Below are 19,556 nucleotides of genomic sequence, written 5' to 3' on the forward strand. Positions count from 1 at the left end.
TGTCATACATAGGCACAAAGGCTTAAAAGGCTTTTATATAAATCCACAATTAGGATTCAGTAAAACCCCTTGAAGTCAATTTTTGTTGAACCATATCAATAGTTTATCACTAAACTCTCTCGTTCCGTACCTTTCCTGTCAAAAAATTGGAAGGCTTAATTTTGTGATTTAATTTCTTTTTTGCGAACAGTACATTAATAGAATAGCTCTGTGAAAATGGACAAACATAAAAGCTTTCCCGGAGATCCTGTTCTGAGCTTTAAATCATCATCCTGCTTAATGCGCTGCTGGAGCGATCTACTGCAGCTCGCTCGTGTTGTCAGGCCGGCTCTGTTTGGGCGGCACAATTTACCTGGACAGTCACACTTGCAAACTCTGACTACCTGTCAGATGAAACGTGTTTTGTTAAAAATCAGCAGTGTCAATCCATAAAACAATCCGTCCTTCAGAGTTTGAAGCGTTTTATAGGAGAATAGTGATTCACTAGCTGCGTTCTGCCCATGGAGCTGCTTGAACCATAACCAAATAATGGGCTTGGTGAATAGCTTATGCTTGATTAATCTGAAATTTATTGGTAAAATAATATTATTCATCCCTTTCTAAAATAACCATGAAGCCCACCATTTTTGTGTGCTTAATACATTACAGTTGAAATTATCAGCGGTTACTGTGAAATACCATAGAAACTGTCTAATAAACGTGATGGATTGTGTAATTAACTCTTGATCAGCACCGTTTTTCAAAGATGTTACCCAGTGAACCTGAGGGCATTTTATGACCTTCACACTGGGTATACAGCTAATTACTCCTTGGGCAATAATTAATAAGTTTTTTTAGTCTCAGTTTGTCATTTTGTCTTATAAATTATTATGCTATTGAGCTTCTCCATCCATTTGGCTATAAAACTGCAGCTCTCAGAGGGCTCCCTAAATTGTCTTGTGATTGTATGGATTACACCAGCCTCGTCAAGTAGATTACAGGGATGTCTGTTTTGCAGGTTTTCCATCGATCGGCACACTGACCTTGAGCGACAGTTCAACATTAACGCAGAAGATGGGAAAATAACTTTGGCAACGCCCCTGGACAGAGAAACAAATATGTGGCACAACATAACTATTGTAGCTACTGAAACTAGTAAGTATTTGTATATACCGACTTTTAGTTCTCTTGGGTTTCTAATTACTTTTAACAGCGTGTGAAGTGGAAACTGTATATAATTCAGGAAAAAGAAAAACACGTTGGATTTTTAAGGTACAGAATTTTTGAAAGAAAACTTGATTTCTGCTGAAGTTCCATTTCTTTTCGCTTTCAAAACTGCTTTTTTTTCAGTGAATGCAGTAGCACAGATATTGAAGAAATACTTGAGTACATTTGTACAGGTATATAGGATAAATTAAAAAATGTTTAAAAAAAACCCCAAAACCAAAGCCTTACGTTTAGTTAGTTACATTAAGACAGAAAAAATAAAGCTTTGCTATTGTAGAAGTAAATCATAGACTCAACCCAGAAGTTCTTAACGCTGAGTGATATTTTGTTTCAGTACCATAAATGACTAAGCACATGCGTAATGTTGCACGAAAGCAGTCCTATTGGATACATATGAATAAATTTACTCATATACAGCTATAGACAAGGACATGGATTGTTCAGATCCGCAAAACTATTGGGATTATCCGTACACCTAAGTCATTGGGAGCCAGGATTGTTGCCCAGTCTGGGAATATGGTTCCTAGATTTTAATCAAGAAGAATTCTTGATTAATTTGGAATTGTAAGTGCTGCTGACAGGGTCACATATGACAGTGCTAATATTAATAATAAATTATACTGTATTTTAGACTATACGTTTGACATAAACATACTGCAGCGAGAGAACAGATTCAGCACATAGGCCTGTCATCCCATGTCATCATCTTAACTGAAACACCAACGAAGAAAATGTTTCTGCTGATGCGTCTATTCTGCGATCAATGAATATGCAGAATTCCCATCCGTGCATACACACTTGACGCATTGTCATAAGAATATTTGTCTTTGAAGCCAGATGATCAGCGCTGCTAATTCTTGCATATAGAAAACAGGGCGATGTTAATGCTTGCTTTTCCCCCAGAGTATCTTTTTTAAAGGATATAGTATTATGATGGAGAACTTTCAGTGCTCAGTTTCATAATACTGTAGGTATGAATATAATGAATGGGAGGGTAAAAGATGCTTGTTTGGCCCGTTTTTGTTGTCCAGTATTTTTCTATGGTACTTGTTTTCAAAACCAAACGTGACAGGTAAGTAAAATGGCGTACACAAATGAGTAAGGTAGGCCTGAGCATAAACTAAGCTCTCAACTTACAACACTTATAAACTGTATTCTAATGACCTACCTTAATAATTTGTGTATTTCATTGCCAATAGTGCAGTAGTGCCAACAGTGCCCTGTTAATTACTGTTAAATCTTGACGCAAACACTACTTTGGTAAGTGCAAGAGCTAATCCAACAGAGGGAATCAAACGACATAAGGAAAGAAAGCAAGCTCTGGTTTCATGGGGCATATTTTGACCAGGTTAATACCAAACCAATTAATAATTTTGATGTTTTTAAATGAGAAAGATATAAAATTTTCATACTGATTTTCTCAAGACATGAGGAATGTCAGATATGAGATTCACCAGGGGCGTGGGAAGGTATGATAGTTTGTGATCCAAAGTTTTCAGATATTGGATCAGTAAGATATGAAAGGGAAGTAATTTTACATTTTGTTTCCTCCAGCACATTGAAAAAGAATAAAGCAAAAAGAATATTTTTTTTTCAAGAAACCCCTCCAATTTGTGTTTTTATCTCCCTTATCTGTGTGTGTCAGAGCAGAGGTAACAGAAGCCCACTTTACAAAGCCACATCAGGATCAAGTCTGCCTGTTGCATCTTCAGATTTTTAAAACGTAATTATGCTCAGGAATTTTCTCAGAAATTATCCTTGTGATTAGACTTCATGGGAGCCTCAGCATCGATCACTATTGTAAAATTGCATCTTATCAGGCTGGCTAGGAAAAAAAGAATGCAGATCTCATTCTAAGCTTTTGTGTTCCTGCTGATGGCTTTTTTTTAAATTCCTAATTTACATAAAACAAGAGCTTAATTTCATAGACTGCTATCTTTCCTTATTTAAGATAAATTATTTTTAAACTCTTCATCCAGAAACTAAATGTGTCTATAGAACTGTCAGGCAGGGTAAAATGGGCATTTTTTTTTTCCCAACACAATAATAAGCAAGATCTCTGTTATAAAAATAACAGAAATCTGTTGGAGGCAGACACAAGCAGCAAATGAAAATACAAAATGTGTCATTATGATGCTTTCACTGACAGTAATATTACTGGACTGCTGATCTCTCCTGTAAAAATAAATATTTCAGCTTCGATTGTCCAGGAACGTTTTCTCTTCCCAGGCTAGCTGCTCCCCGGGTTCAGTTCGAGGCTCACCTCTGTTCCTGTGGGGCAAGGAGGGGACCATTTCATTGCCATTACACTTCCTTACCGATGTTAAGCCATGACATTGGTATTTTTCTTCTTGATTCCGAGCATGGTAGATCCTAAATATACCCCGATTTATCAACACTTTCATATATGAACACCAAGTTTTGCCAAAACATACATCACTATTTCAGAACTTTATGCTGGTAAGTTACCTGCAGCTAAATTTGTGCCTTAAGCACAGGTATTTTCAGCAGTTTTCTGCTGCCACCATGACAAAATTATTCTTTTGTATCGCCCCTCAGCCAGTCTCTCGGGTGGGAACCTTCCAAGACAAGATTGGTCTGGCTGAGTTGAGCATAACTACTCTTGCATTTTCCCTGGGCTTGAGGATGAAGATATGTAGATTTAGTCTGGCTGATCTTCTGGGAAGTGATCAGATTTAGAATGTGTGTTGATAATTTTAAACATGCCACTTCTTTATTGTAATCTGAGTGCCCCAAAATGTGAACTCGACCATTTAATGTCTAGCAAAACTGGGAGGAGAAACACAAGCGCATGACCAATGGGCACCGTGACTTTTCTGTAAGCACTTCACAGACAAAAGACCGGTTTGGTGGGGTTTTTTCGAAGGACATTTTCTTTTCCTATTCACAGGCAAGTGTCTGGCTAGTTCTAATTTAGAACAAATTCGTGCTATTGGTGACAAATAGCATTACTACCATATTCTGAGCCCTGTGCCATGTGAGACGTTTTGGAGGTTGTCATTTCCCTGCTTTCTCCTCGGGTGGATAACTATCCGGGCAGGCTAAGGAAAAGTTGCCTCGAGTGGCTCTCCCTCAGGCTGTTGCCCAAACTTTTGTATTGCCTTTATGTTCTGGTTCTCAAAATACATAAGCAAGTTGCATATAGTTTTATGCCTTCTGTTTAAATCACAGTAACTATGTTTCATGCCCCCTAAAGATAATTCTTCAACTATCTCATCCATGTGAATCTTTTTTTTTGGTTACTAAAGATGAAACAATGCAAAGAGCAATCAGTGACAACGACTGGACTGCAAGTGATTAACATGGTACAGCTGATAATTAGGTGACAGTTTCACTATTTCAGATTAAGTTACATATTTTCCATGAATTTAATGAAAAACCAGTAGATAACTTCATTCTGCAGCTTTGATCCTCTCAAATACTACCCTTAAATCTGTCTACTCTTAAATGTTCCATTCTTCTTACACATTTTTTTCTATTGTGTGATTTCTTATACTTCTTTCTTTTATTGTCAAATGAATTTTTGCTTCTTTGTTGTTCCACTTTTTTCCTCTCTGTTCATGTGGTGCCTCCTCCACGTTGATGAATTCTGTCCCATGGATTTTCAAGAGAAAAGAATATTACAAAGAGCTTTGACCTCTTTGAAAGATCACTCTGAAACACAGGCTTAGGATTCACAGAAGAAATAAGTGTGTTGACACTCATGGCAAGGGGGATGCTGAAAGTTATTGCGCTTATGAATTGATTCTTAAATTTTCTTTCTACATTGCCATACATCCAAGTTTGCTGTGCTGAACGAGTCAGGAGCAGGAACACGTAGGTGATTACAGGCTGGAGGAAGCAGCATCACTGGCAAAATGACCTTTCCCTGAGAACGTACCTTTTGGTCTGAGGGTATAAAGCGTGAACTTTGTTTTCTGTTACTGATGCTGGACTTTAAATACTACGCTACTGAGATTTCTCATTGTTTTGTTATGTAGTTGAGACTTACATGAGCTTAAAATTGTATGCCAAGGTTGGGAGGTTTATTTTAACTGGATGCTTGAGAGAACGGGGGGGGGATATAGGTTTGCTTTGTAAGTCGAGCCTGATTGTGCTGCTCGTAGGTTTGGGCTGTCGGGAGCTGTGTCCTGAACAGGAAAGGAATCTGGGGGCATATGCAAGTATTCTCTGCGAGCCCGGATTGCAGCGCAGTAAGAATGAATGATTAACTTACAGACATTCTTTTGGCGCATCTATTTTTGTGTGTACAAAGGCTCATCACGTCTTTGGTTCTTTGGTACTTTTTTGAAATGGAATTTTCTGCCATTCAGTAAAATCTAGTAAAGTCAGGATCCTTTCAGTCATAATGTGATCCCATTCATCTGAACACACAAATACCTTTTTTAGTTTGTATAAGTTACATTTATAGCTTTAAGTACTGTTCGCATTGGCATGCTTGTGTTGCTGCCATTACCTGGTTAGCAATTTTGCTGGGCAGTGAAGCAGAGCAGAGTGCAGGCTGGGCTAACCTCCTCAGGATTCTCTGTTCCCCCCACAGGTTTTGCGGTACTTACTGAGTTACGTGTTGTTAATGCTACTCAGCTACTCAAAGAAAATCAAACAGCCATCATTTATTTATTAGAACGTTTTTGCTACAGTTTGCACAGGTTCTGACTGGAGTCCAGAATCACGGATCATTCAAGCTATCAGATTGTTGTACACGTGTAAGGTATATAATAATTAAACTCTATCTTCTTTCTGCCCCCAGCACCATGGATTTCCATTTCCATCTTCTAATGGCTGTAACAGCCACATTGCAGATATTTCTCCAGCATCCTCACTTCGTGCCTCATTAATACTAAGGAAATGCCCTATACTTCAGTCATTGCTGGTTAATTGATATGACAAAAGCAGTAATAAATGGAGAACTACGTAGTTTGAAACCAAAGCAAAGACTTATCTCAGAAAAGCTCTTTTAACTTAGGCAAGAAAGAAGTGTATTAGCAACGTAATTTAACTGCATAACATTCCTCCAATTGAAATATTAATATCCTGATATTTGCATATTCGTCCCTCCTAAACTGTACCTGAGATCTGCTTGAGATTGAGGATTCTAGTGAATTCTTTGAAAACAAAAGTATACTTGAAAACAGAAAGCATTCACTATTAGCAATGCTTATCTGGAATTCTCTTTTAAAAAAGTGCGGTAATCCTTTTCTCAAGACTATGGGTATTACATAGTAGAAATTCATTGAATCATACCATACATACCATAGATTTCAACAAGAAAGAACTGCTATACATGTTCCACTTGGCAGCCTCTGAGATTTGTGAAAAACACACCAGCAAATAACAGAAACCACGGCTCATAAACTTTAAAGACGATAAATGATGATCCCTTAAAAGTCCCCAAGCTTTCTTTCACCTGACATAACATTGAGTGAGGTACTCAAGATTTATATTTTCTTCCTATGCCCATGTGCAGCACTGGATTCCTCAGACTGCAGTCAGGTGGAATGTCGGTTGCGGTTTGTGAGGCACTACGGTGAGCATATTCAAGCACAGGCAGGCTCTTTTATAATGAGATAGACTCAAGCCTTTTCAGACACACGGGAACTAGGGAGATGGAGTGTCCATCCGTGTGCCCTGTCGCGTCAGGCTGCAGAAGGCTCTTCTAAAACCTCTCCCTCTTCTCACACTCTGCATCACATGCAGAGACATGCAAGAAATCATTCCGCTGGGGAATTCCAGAGCCAGTGCAGGACTGCCTGGGAGAGGGTATTTCTCTTAGCCTACAGCAGTGCTTTTAGCCAAGCTTTAAATCTCTGAATGAAGGGTTTTAAGGGAATTCCTGTTTTCCTTATTCTCCAGGCACTGCAGTCATGGAGCTAGTGTTTTCATTTTGATTGACTGCTTTATCAAATGATTCTTGGTACTCAGCTTCACTTGCTAAAGGAAAAAACATACCAGTGGCTAGCTAACCCCCCTGCCCGAGTACGTGGGAAAGTACCAGAACTGCCATGACTAGTCGAAATTCGCGTGAATGACTAGTCAAAGCAACAGATGAAAATATAGACAAGATCTTGAAATGGAAATGCTGATTTGACGACCAGAAATATTTTCCAGGCATAGAGCATAGGAATCTCAAGGACAAAGCTGTGGGCTCTATCTGACAAAGGTAATTACCCATACCAATTGCATTCTTTAGAAATGAAGAAGTATGAGGCAATTTTATCACCTAATGGGAAAGGGCATAAAGCCAGAAAGACTCTTTATGGTTTACCAAGAGTATAAATACAGTAATTGAATCATCACTCGGCACATGCTCTACTAAAGTTATCTATATTGTATATTCCTTTAAAAAATACAAGGACACTAATTAAAAAGGAAGAGCGCCATAATTACTCTTCAGAATAAGCCTTCAGCTACACTGTGCTTTTTAATGCTATGAATACCTTTGCTCATGCTTTCATTTATTTAATTTTATTTAGCCTTTTATTGTAAAAATGACTATAGGCATTATTAGCAGTAATTCTAACATTTTAGGAAGATATGTTGGTGCATCATATAATTACCTCTAATTTAGGGCTGAGTAAATTTCACAAAGTTTTAGAAAGAGAAGGAAATAAGCCTTTATGGAGGTTTAAACAGGAAAAGCTCAGGAATATGAACTTTTTCTCTTGACCCTTTTTTCTCAGGCTTAGTGGAACTCAAACTAGATAGTCCATCATTTTTGCACAGAAACACAGAATTTAGTAAGGTGGTTCTTATTCATTTGCTCATAAATACGGGGTAACGTGGAAGTCCATAGATTCTAACGGGTCGCAGAGCATTTGCCATTGGGCAGTGGAGGGCTGGTATATCCCGTAAGGCCAGTTTGCAGCTCTCGGCTGGGAAAGTGCATTCAGACATATCACAAACATTCTCATTAGTGTTTTTCACAGCTCAATGGAACGTTCTTATGAAACAATCTCTAGATAAAATGGTCTCGGTAGTTCAGGAGCAGGCATTGAAATTCAGGTATGGGATGCTGAATGGAAGTTAGCAACCTCTGATTTTGGAGGAAAGCATGTAAGGCAGCTGCGCATACAGCATTTGGGTAATTCAGTGCAAAAAAAGTCAGAGGAGGTAATAAACATAATAATTGCAAGCAAAATGAGAGAGCTATGCGTGAACAGTTGTCTTTTATTTCCGGTTTCAGGGCATTCTAAAGCATTTCAGACATCTTAGTTCTGGGTTTACAACTGTTGATTTCACAAAAACATACTGGAATTGAGAACACTGTTAAAAGGTTAAAACACAACTACTAGTTGGTCTTTTAGAAGGGAATAAGGCTTCCTGGGGCACCAAACAGATAAGGATTCAAGTAAGGAATACAGGGGTCATTAGTGAAAATGTACTTGACTAATTCATGTGAAGCATGTTTGTTAATTACTTTGAGAAAACCGGAGGCATATATACATGTTGTATTAGCAAAGTGAGTGCATTGTTAAACTGAACAACTAACATCTGGCCATCTGCACTTGGAACATTCGAATTAGAATTTCTGAAGAAAATGTGATTGATCTTAAAAATGCTGTGTAGTGTTCATCGAGTTTGATAAATAGAATTCATGGACTTCTAAGCGGAATGTGACTATCTGAAATCTCGGCTGTTTGTTCCGTGAGGCTGAAGCAGGAGAGTAGGTCAGAGAAGAGGTTTGTAACTGAGTATCATTTTAGTCAATCTTCTTCAAGCACATTACTTCCTAGACTAACGAGTCTACTCAGAGCAGCACGCTTTGAGCTTCTGGTAGAGTTGTTGGATAGCAAAGAATGACAGTATTTTCTGGCTAAAAAACATAGGGAATTTTTTAAAGGTACGTACTGATATATCGGGGACATCTTTTTGAGTCTTGTGGAAGGCATGCAAGTAAGAATGGTTTGATGCTAAACTCATAGAATCTGATTCAAATCCAGCATATCCGGCAATACTTTATCTGTGAAGGAAACATAAGAGTAATTAAATTGCAATATTAAGAAAACCAGTCCCAGAAAAGAAATGAGCCATAAAGTGAGTGACATTTGAATGTTTCTATAATAAATTTGTGTTTAATAAAAGTTTTATTAAAGCATTTTGATGTTTTTTCTATCAGTAAGGAAGAGAGGGATTTCATTTGAGCTATTAAGTATTTTATTTCGATCACGAAATCATTTAAAATAAAAAAATCAAAATAATTCAGGCATCTTATCCTCAGTCGGTCTGCTTGTTGTTATTATTGCTGCTAGTCATTATAAAATTTCATTGCTAATTATAATTGACAATAAGACCTTGCATATCTAAGTCAATATTTTATAACATTTTAATATGCATGATGTATTAGCATATTAACAATATAATTGCTTTAAAGTGTGGGCCAGATTCCTGACTGTTTTATGCTAGTGCAACTCCCTCGATTAAGCTGGAATTGAGCAACACAGCAGCAAATCATGTCCCGGTATATTTGTTGTGTCCTAAAACTTGTCTTCAGTCAGTTTTTTTCATGCCTGTTCACTGGTTTATTTTTTAAGGCAAATCCTTTTCTGTCACTTAATAGCACCTTCTTATTTTCTGGAAACTTTTTCTCATTGTTATACTTAAAGATGAAAACCTGTTACTTCCTCGCAACGAGTAAGGCATTACGGTGCCCCAGAAAATCTGGAATCCACAAGAAGTAAAGATGTAGCAGCATTTCATCACACTATTATATACACTAGCAATAATAACAAGGGTAACAGAAAGATGTGGTTCCCTATGGTTTTCTGTGGTTCCATGTTTCTTAACTCTTTTTCCCTTCTTATTGGTAGCTGCCACAAGGATGTGGAAGAAACTTTTTTCAAAAGCTTTTAGTAGATTCTGACTTTTGCTAAAATGATGGCTCTGTAGAATAGTGCTTCCTAGTTGCAGCTGCTTACAGAGATTGCAAATGCTGTTTTGTTCTTGCTTATCCTTGAAGTTAGGTATAACTTTTTTCTTTTAATTTGCATTGTTTATTGCAAAAAATGTAACTGTCTAACTTCAGACATTTCTAGCTTGCCGTTCTTTATAGTTTATAAGTCCACTGCTATTAGTTGCTAAAACTGAAACCATATTTTTAATTTTTGCATTCATAACAGTTCACCAGTGAAATACGTAACACAGTTCCTTTATTGAAAGGGACATAACTGCAAACTACGGCCTGACTTGCATCCTCGTTAGGGACAAATAAGGCTCAATTACACAGTACTGTATCAGAAATACAGGTTGTTTTCTGTCAGCATTTATTTCACTTTGGTCTCTGGGTAGATGTGTGGGTGGAAAGATGTTGGCAATGCACTTTTTTCTTTTTTTTCCCCTAAGGATTTATTTAGGATCTGTGAATAAAACAGAATTGTTTTCATTGTCATAAACCTGACGTGACTATAGCAGCTTCCAATACAACCCGCTCAAGCAGCTATACTAATAATTTATTTTGAATTATGTATTTGTTTACTCAATATTGATGTGTCACATATATCTTGATTATGTGTCACGATGAATATAAAGCTCACTGTGGTCAAAATTAGATATGCAGAAGAACAGTCTCTAGGGACATGCTGTTTGCATCCAGAGCTTCTGACAAGAGACAAGTACCCGTAATCGCTACTCAATAATTGAAAAGCGCTACAGTTTATGATTCAGACGCCCCTTCTAGCTCTTTTCAAGCCTCATCCCATCTCTTTGTTCCCCCTACCTTAATATCCCCTTCTGTTTCCTCCTATGCAGGTTCATCACTCCTTAAGCAATATGTAGGTTACATGTGGTGAGCACGCCTGTGGCACCCAGTACATCTGGTATCTGCTCTATCTCCTAGCGTTTTCTTTTGGGGCTCCATGAAAATGAGTAGGAGGTTGTGACACTAAGGTGGATTTTTTGAAACATTAACATTGCGATTAAAGGGAGACCGTCATTCAAAGTGATTTATAACAACCAGAAACACTTCTGTTTCTGGGTTGTTGGGTTTTGGGAGGGTGGCGCGAGGGGTGGGGGTGGCTTGTGCTTCCCATGCCCCTCCAGCTCTGAGGTGGAGACAAATTAGTTTCAGCATCCTCTACTCCCTCAAGGACAAAACTGCAGCTCGCTTACTGTTCTCAATCACATTGCAGCAGCAGATAACTTTTCCTCTCTTGTCATGCATGGCTAAATTTAAACAAAACAGTGTCTTTTGATTTCCCCTTATAAGCAGGGTTATGGTAGAAAAGACCCTCTTCGCAGCTGTAAACTACGTTTGAGGGGATGTTTTGCTTTTCCGATGTAGTTTTGCCTTTCCAAGCCCTTTTGATCTGTCTGTGCATTCAGACAAGACAATATCATGCATATACACCAAACAAAATATGATACTTCTGCAAAAAATTACAAACATTTCCCAGTTTTGCAAACGGATCTTCCAATTCACAGAGTATCAGAGGTAATTACAGAGTAGCTATTCGTTAGACTGCTGAATAACTGCACGGCTTAATGGTATGAAAAATAACAAAGAGGTTGCATTTGAACGTCAAATTATAGCCTGCCCTCAGATAAGCAAAATGAAGGCTGATTCCATCAATAAGTATTGTATCTGTATTAAAGGAATATACTAACTTTTTAAAAAGAGAATTTGATTATCAAGTTTTATAAACCAATGTTAATACCGTAAAGTTAACAAAGTACCCAGTTGAAGTCCCCCTGTTTTAATTTAAATTACATTTACATTTTAAATCTTAAATTTGTAAGGTCAGGGACTAAATTAAACTTCCAGGGTAGAAGAGATCTGAGTAACCTCAGTAGAAGGTGAATCAGGCCCTGAAGAGAAGGGAAGTGCAGCCCAACACGGTCTGGTCACGGTCCTTTGCTACTACAATGACAAGCGAAGAACTCGGGGCAGGGCAGGGTGGAATGTCACTGATGAAAAAAATTACCCATTTGGTCTTTTTGCAGGTGTGTTTCATTTTTCTGCAAATTTTAGGTGATTGATTCAAAGTTCTTATTGGTTCTGGGCTACATTAAGCAAATCTTAAGTCTTACATGCACTAATGCAAAAAACCAAAGAAAACCCAACAGAAAATGAAGGCGAGTGAAAACTGTCTGAACAGGGCCTGAAGAATATAGCTTTATTTAATTAACATTTTCTGGCATAGTTGTGTGTCTGTCACAGGAATTTTACTCTGTTTTTTCTTTTGGTTTTGTCAGCAACCTGGAAGTAGAATCTGTCCTTTAGTCTCAAGCTATACATCTTCTATATGGGTGGTTTATGGTATATATGGTAGGTGTATGTGGCCTCTCTTAGTCACCTCTTTACAGATGGAGTTGCTAAACCGTGGAAACCTCTTAACTAAAAATTCAGCTTTGAAATCAAGGACTTGAAAATGTAGTCTGTCCTCAGTTTCCCCTCCTCCTTTCCAGGATACGCAGTGGAAATTCCCTCCTCGCACTCCACCTGGTTAGCGGGTACGTATGGTTCTTCTGCATTTGTCCATGCCTGTGGCAGCATGCTTTTTGCAAGAGTCTGACATCTTTTTCATGGCAATGAGAGGTAGAAAAGTGGACAAGAATGAAAGAGGTGGAAGATGTTGAGCAAGTCCTTGGTTAAACTCATGACAGTCTATCAGTGAGGAAATAAAAATAGAACGTAACGTATCTTTGCTCTTGACTTGTTCATCTTTCTTCTGGAGACCATAATCAAATACAGCGAGTGATCTACTGAAAGGAGACAAAACTTTTCAACTCCGTTAGTATTTTTCTCCCAAAGAATGACCTAAGGAACAAACCCGAGAAATACGTTTCACATCTTTTTCTTTCTGCCTGCCTCCCACACACATGTGCACGCAGAGACTTGCCACAATCTGTACTCCTCTAATATGTTCCAGTGTGCTGAAATAAATATAAATGGAACATTAGTTTTGAAGCAGTGTTTGTTTCTTGTCCTCGCAACTTGCACAAAAGCCTTTCTGCTATGCTTTATATTTACTTATTTATTTACTTATTTATTTATAAATTTTATGTTACTGTATAGATATTCCACAACTCTTAGTATTTTCTCATCCTTTAAAGATAGAAGAATTTCAAGGGGGATCTAAATGTCCATGATGACCAGTCCTGTTGGGGTTTTTTGTTTGTTTGGTTGAATTTTGTCCTAATTCAGAAATAGCTTATGTTCTGTTATGTTCAACAGAAATATTGCCAGTTACTGATGGCTTTTCCTGACAACTTCAGAGTCCGTTTCAGGCACTCGGTCTCTCTTGAATCAGATCATGACATAACACTTCAGACAAATGAACATGGTACTTGCTGCAGTATGTGATCTCTATACTTAAACGTCAACATAAATAAAATTTCAGTTTCACAATAGCATTTCTCTTTCTCGGGATTCTTGAAATTCGATTTGTCAGTTTTACATGGCAAAAAAAATTGTTATAAACTGTGTTGTTGTACAGGTAAAGGATTGCACAAAGTAAACAACAACATAAACCCTAAGGGAAGAAATAAAATTGTCCTGCATGTGGATTATCTTAGTAATGTCATCAGATAAAATCTTGATCTGTTAAAATACAACTTAATAAGTTTGAAATATAAGGGATGTAAAACAAATGCTGTTGTTTTTATTAAGTCAGTGATTCAGATTTTGTTTTGATTTCTCTGTTAGAACTAGGACTTCCTCTACTTCTAATTTAAAATATTATTATAGTAGGAATTTCACTGAATCAGAGAAGCTTGAAATAGCTATTTCCAAGCCATGTGGTGATGATGATAATAATAAAAGATGTCTTATTTTCTAGGAGTCTACTTTCTATTCAGGTACTGAGTACTTCAGAACCTTGAAGTGATTTTGGATTCTTTAATTAAATAAAAACTGGGTTAAACTGGATTTCTTTGGATTAGATTAACTTAATTTTGTGCAGCCAATGATCCTCTTTCCTAAAGACCACTGCTCTTTAAGACCACTTCTATGTCCATCTGCCAAGGAAAGAGAGTGGAGAAGTGTTTTAAGCATGTTTATGAAGTGTTTAAGTGTTTATGGGAGTTTATGTTCTGCTAGTTATGGCACAAGACCAAAAATTTGATTTATAATCTCTAGTTACTCCTAGTATTTCTTGCTGCCTTGCAGTATCAACGGTAACAACGCTTGGTGCTTTGCTTTACAAATTTCCAATGATACACACACGTCTCAGACATGTAGGGTTTTTCCAGGAAGGAAGGAACGAGTTGATCCCAACAGCATGGGTCTGTAGCCTCCAGAAGTTCATGTTTGGAGACACTAAATGGCCTTATAATGGGATTTTTTAAATTTGACTTTGATTATCTCATCTACCTCTTCATTTTTGAATGAAATTCTGCAGCCTTTTTAAATCCTGAGTAAGTTTCAGTGGGTATGTTACTTGAGTGCAGCAAGTGTGTATTTCAGGAATCTAATGTTCCAATAGAATCTTGAAAACTGGGGAGAAAAGCAGAAGAGCTTTTTAGATCCTTACAATTCTTCTAAACTTTCAGTATGCACTTCTAAACTCAGCTGGACTTCCCATTATTTTTGGAAATTTATTTACCATCCCTAGTAAGTTCCACTAGTTATTTTTATTGAGACAGCCTCTGCTTCTATCTGTCTAGATGTTCCTTTCTTTGTGTGTGTGCTGTGCTCGTCTGCAGCAGGCTGGTGGATCTGAGAACTGTGGGCAGTAATTGAGACTTCAGCAGAGACAGAAGAGAGCTCTACTTCTAGGAAATTATGTGCACAATTTGCATGTGTGTGTTATAGCTACGCGCTCTGCTGTGGCAGTGGTGTCCACAAATGACCAATTGAATGTATTTGAAATTCAAAACTCTTCTGTGCAGCCTTATTCTGAAAAGAATTTCAGTAAACTAGACTAGTGGAAATTTTCTCAATTTTTTTTAATCTTGCACCTCAACGTGCTAAATTTTCAAACCAAGCCGTTGCTTCTCAAGTGATGGTCCTAATGATATACTTGTATTGCAAAATTCAAGGTAGGTCTTTTTATACTGTGTGTCACAATAGATACACGTGGTGAAGCTTTTAGAAATTCGTTTAGTTCCTTAGAGAGTCTCTAACCTTACAGTCTTGTATGATTTTGCATAAAATAATTGATTGGAATGTAATCAATCAGTCTCACTATCTGTGTGGTACATGCAAGAAGACTCAGTCTCCCGTAATTCTATTGACTGGGTGGTTCAGCGGGGGAAAAAAAACCAAAAACAAACAAAACCCCTCAGTGATTAAAACTCAGTTTCGTCACTAGTTTAGAAAGAACTGACTCTCCATTCATGCAAATGAGGAAGAAATCTGAACGCTGAATACTAATCAGTACGAAGACCAGCTGTATGAAGGACAGTTGCCCGTGCAAATGTAACGGTTTGTGCACTCCGTGGATCAGAGGGGATCCACTTCCACCACTTTCTACTTTAAGTTCAAGGATATGGGGCATTGCTAACAGAGGTGGATTTAAACTTGAGAGGGACATCCTCTATGTGTGTGTTTTACCACTGAGAAGTCTGCAGACATTAGAAGTGTGAAAACAGACAGAGGAAACTCCTCTATCTTGACAGAGTTTTCATCCATGAGGGAAACCTGCATTTGCTTAGTTCATTCAATTGCAATTCAGTTGCTTGCAATTCATTACTTTGGTTGTGAATAGGTGTGCTTAGGCTGATCTTTATTTACAGGGAAAAAGCATAAAGTGAAATTTAATTGAAAAGTTTGCAATGACAAAATAATGCAATGTATTCAGCGTGGTGGGCAGTAAAGCAGTAGATAAAATTCCCTCTCCATCTCTCTCTCTCTTTCTCAACAATAACTTTCAGCATAGTCACAAGAACCCTAATAGGCGGTGGGTATCCCCTTGTTTGGAGATTTCCGAACCAGTTGGGTCCCTCTTGTGTTTAGTAAATTAATTTTTTAAATGAATTCTCATCAAGTTTCTAATTATAATATCTTTAAATGTAATGTTTGTATTTCTGATGAAAGACAAACATTTTGGGGACAGTCACAAGGGACATGAATAATTTCTTTAGAAGCTTATCTAATTAATTACATTTCTCTGTAATGTCTTTAAAATTTGAACTGCCATCATTTCATTAATTTAGATAAAAGTAAATCTTTAGTGTTTAAATATGACACTAGTGCTAAGAATTCTGATAAGCTCAAGATTCATTGTCTGTATTTTTATCAAGTTAAGATAAAAAAAGTGTTTAAAATGTTTGGGATTCATGATTTGCGTATTAACTTTTATTTGATTTCAAATACATTATTATTTCATGGCATAAGTGTTCAACTCACCTGTTAATAAGGAAGATCATATGATTCAAAATGGACATGAATATTACTCTTACATTATTTTGGTGGAGATTTCTTTTTCTTTTGTAACATCTTTCTGAACTAAAACTTTTGACTGCTTCAAATAGGAAGCTTTTAAAGTCTGATGTCTTGTAATCTTATATCCTAATCGGGTGGAATTTTAATATCTCAGCAAACATAAGCCTTCGTTTATAGCACTAGTACATTTGGTGATAGCCTGGTTTTGTGTCTTTCGAAATAGTAACTTTCAAATTAATGTTAGTAGAGCAATTGAAATTTACACATACAAGTTAAAAAAAAAAGGATGCAAGAGGTAGAGTTTGATTAGGCCACACAAACAATAACTTTGATGGAAACCACACAAAATAACAGTGTATGTTCTTCCTTTAATCATCTCTTCTACTTATATGGCTGCCATCAGGAGCTACCTGCCCACTGGTGGAGCACGACCTACTTCTACTTTGTAGACATTTGTTACAGGAGGTACATTGAATACCAGGCAATAGGAACTTCTGTCTTACCTTCCCCTAAGCCAGTTCTCTGTTGCCAGAGAACAGAACCCACGTGGGCTGACGACAGCTCTGGGCAGCTGCTAAGCTCTCACACCTGTGAGTAAGTTGATACCCTGACTTATGGTAGCAGCTTTCTTGCCTGCAGTAATAATTCAGGCAAAAGCACGTAGCTCAATTACAAGTCAGATCCAGAGTTTAATTTGCACAGTGTGCAGTTCTTCAAATTGTTGATGAAATAACAAGATAAAACACTATGGTTGTAAAATAATACTTACTAAGAGATGGATTTTGAAACTAGTATGGAGTTACTTGTAGAGGTATGCACGTGCTATAGAACAGTGTTTTAAACTCTTCAGGTCAGCTGGTCACCTCAGTTTAAACTGAATTCATGTTTTCACTTTTTGGGAAAAATTATTCACTTTTGGGGAAAAATATTTATATAATATTTATGAATAATCTCTTAAAGTAAATTAGCTGTACTAAATAGAAGGAAAGACACTAGAAACTGACTGTGAAATCTACTCGATGTAGAATGAGAACTGTTGGTTTAGCTTTTCTTTCCTTACAGATTAACCAGGTTATTCTATTCTTTACAGTGATAAACACTTTCATGCAAAATAGCTCTAAAATAATGAGGCTTTACTTTGGTGAAGAAAGAAGTTCACAGGTCATACTTTTGGTCAGTCGCAGATGAATCAAAGTGCTTTAATAGTCCAAGGTACTATCTAGTTTTGCCTATGTCAATCTACCATCTGTCTTGCTCACAATGTGGGTCTCCGCATTAATCGTATTTGTAATGAAGAAATAATAGATGTGCAGTCAGAACAACTAATAGAGTAAAATACTCTCTGCTCTGCCAAAGATAAACAAAGAAATAAATCTATGTTGTTTACAGCCTTCCCTTTTCCATGTATAATGGACTTTATCAATAAAACAATACAAACTTCATCAAAGAAAAATCTCACCAATTTAGTCCAAGAAAGGTCTTCATTGAGCTAATCTCCAACAAATGCTGTTTGCAATAGGGATCTATTTATTGTTTTCAACCATAAAATACTGGCCATCCTTCTTTATCTCGTGCTCCAACTCTACGATCCATTACCAATAAGACAACCCAATTAAGCAAGGACAGAAGACAGGAAGAGTATGGTTACTCTGTAAGCATTTATGTATCAGTCCCGCATTAAATATGTTTACCTTTTATGCTCCGATTTCTTTTCTTAGGGAACCACAGTCAAGTGTCCCGGGTGCCTGTTGCTATCAAAGTTCTTGATGTAAATGATAATGCTCCTGAGTTTGCATCAGAGCACGAAGCCTTTTTATGTGAGAATGGGAAGCCTGGACAAGTACGTATCTCCGTGGTTTTATGTTGTGTACTCTGGTGTGTGAGTGGGGAGCAGTTTCTCCCTGCCATCTTATCCTTATTCTCAAAATATGTGCCTATGTTCATGCTAACGACTCTTAACATTCATTTAAGATAAACCTTTGATCGTATTCTGTGGTACATCTGTCTCTATATGGACATACATATATATATTTGAAGTATAGGTTGTAAAGGTAGGTATCTTGGGACAATATCCAGAAAAAATGCTGAGTGTCTCTAAGCTCCCACATCACTTCACAGGTAAAAGTATAATCCAACGTAAATAGTATAATCCAACTTAAAATCCAGTTCAGTTATTGAACTATATTGCAGCTGGTCCCAGGTATAATTTAGAAGAAATACTTAAAACAATAAAACCATTTCCCCTTACCCATACCTCAGTTATAACCTCTATCTATTTAGTTCTTACTCACTTTTCTATGACCATTGTGAAAAAACAAGAAAGCAAACCAGAGCTTGATGGAAAGTCAAGTGAATTGTAACTGCATGTGAAATATCTAAAGAGGGATGGGGTGTTGGAGAAGGGGAGTTCGAGTTTTCATTATACTTCACCAAAAAAAAAAAAAAGACTTAACAGGTTATTTGCTTCTTGATTTAATGAAATAAAGGGGTTGTCAAAGTAATTTACACAACACTCTACAAGGTGAACTAAACACAGCAAGATATCAGAAGCAAGATTTAACCTGTGTAGCATTTTTCAAAGACAATTAAACAGATTTCTTAAAAGGCATCCATTTTGAAGCACAAATGTACAGAAATAGGGAAGAATATCTCATATGCCACATAAATGACAGGATAAAGATTCAAGAAAATGTCCAGACTTTTAGAAAGTAATGCAGTGTAAATGAGATTTAACTTTTTAACTAGCCTGAGAAACACTGTATGTTACAACAATTCACTGTTTTTAAACTTTCTAATTTATTTCTAGATTGTGACATTTTATTTAAATAAACAGCAGCTGACAGCATGACACTAGTCTTGTTAATCCAACTATGCCTGTGTCTCATGTGGGTGTTAGGCATTAAATTCGCTATTCTCCAAAGAAGGTTACCTGACAATAGAACTAGAAATCATTTTCCTTTAGTAGTATTTAAATGACAACCTATATAGTAGAATATGACAACCTACTTCT

General features: G+C 37.1%; 1 protein-coding gene across 3 annotated transcripts in view; it reads left to right on the forward strand.

Moving 5' to 3' along the window:
• Positions 1–19,556, forward strand: part of CDH8 (cadherin 8) — a 148,986-nt gene that overhangs the window by 97,081 nt on the left and 32,349 nt on the right. For 2 of the 3 annotated variants that reach the window (XM_063334650.1, XM_063334648.1), the window contains exons 9-11: positions 998–1,134; positions 12,628–12,672; positions 18,265–18,386. In XM_063334650.1, the coding sequence (XP_063190720.1) occupies positions 998–1,134; positions 12,628–12,672; positions 18,265–18,386 (304 nt within the window). The remainder of the gene's footprint in view (positions 1–997; positions 1,135–12,627; positions 12,673–18,264; positions 18,387–19,556) is intronic. The other variant, XM_063334649.1, reaches the window with a different exon arrangement.

The sequence above is a fragment of the Chroicocephalus ridibundus genome, chromosome 4 (assembly GCF_963924245.1).
Source record: "Chroicocephalus ridibundus chromosome 4, bChrRid1.1, whole genome shotgun sequence".
Classification (NCBI taxonomy): Eukaryota; Metazoa; Chordata; class Aves; order Charadriiformes; family Laridae; genus Chroicocephalus; species Chroicocephalus ridibundus.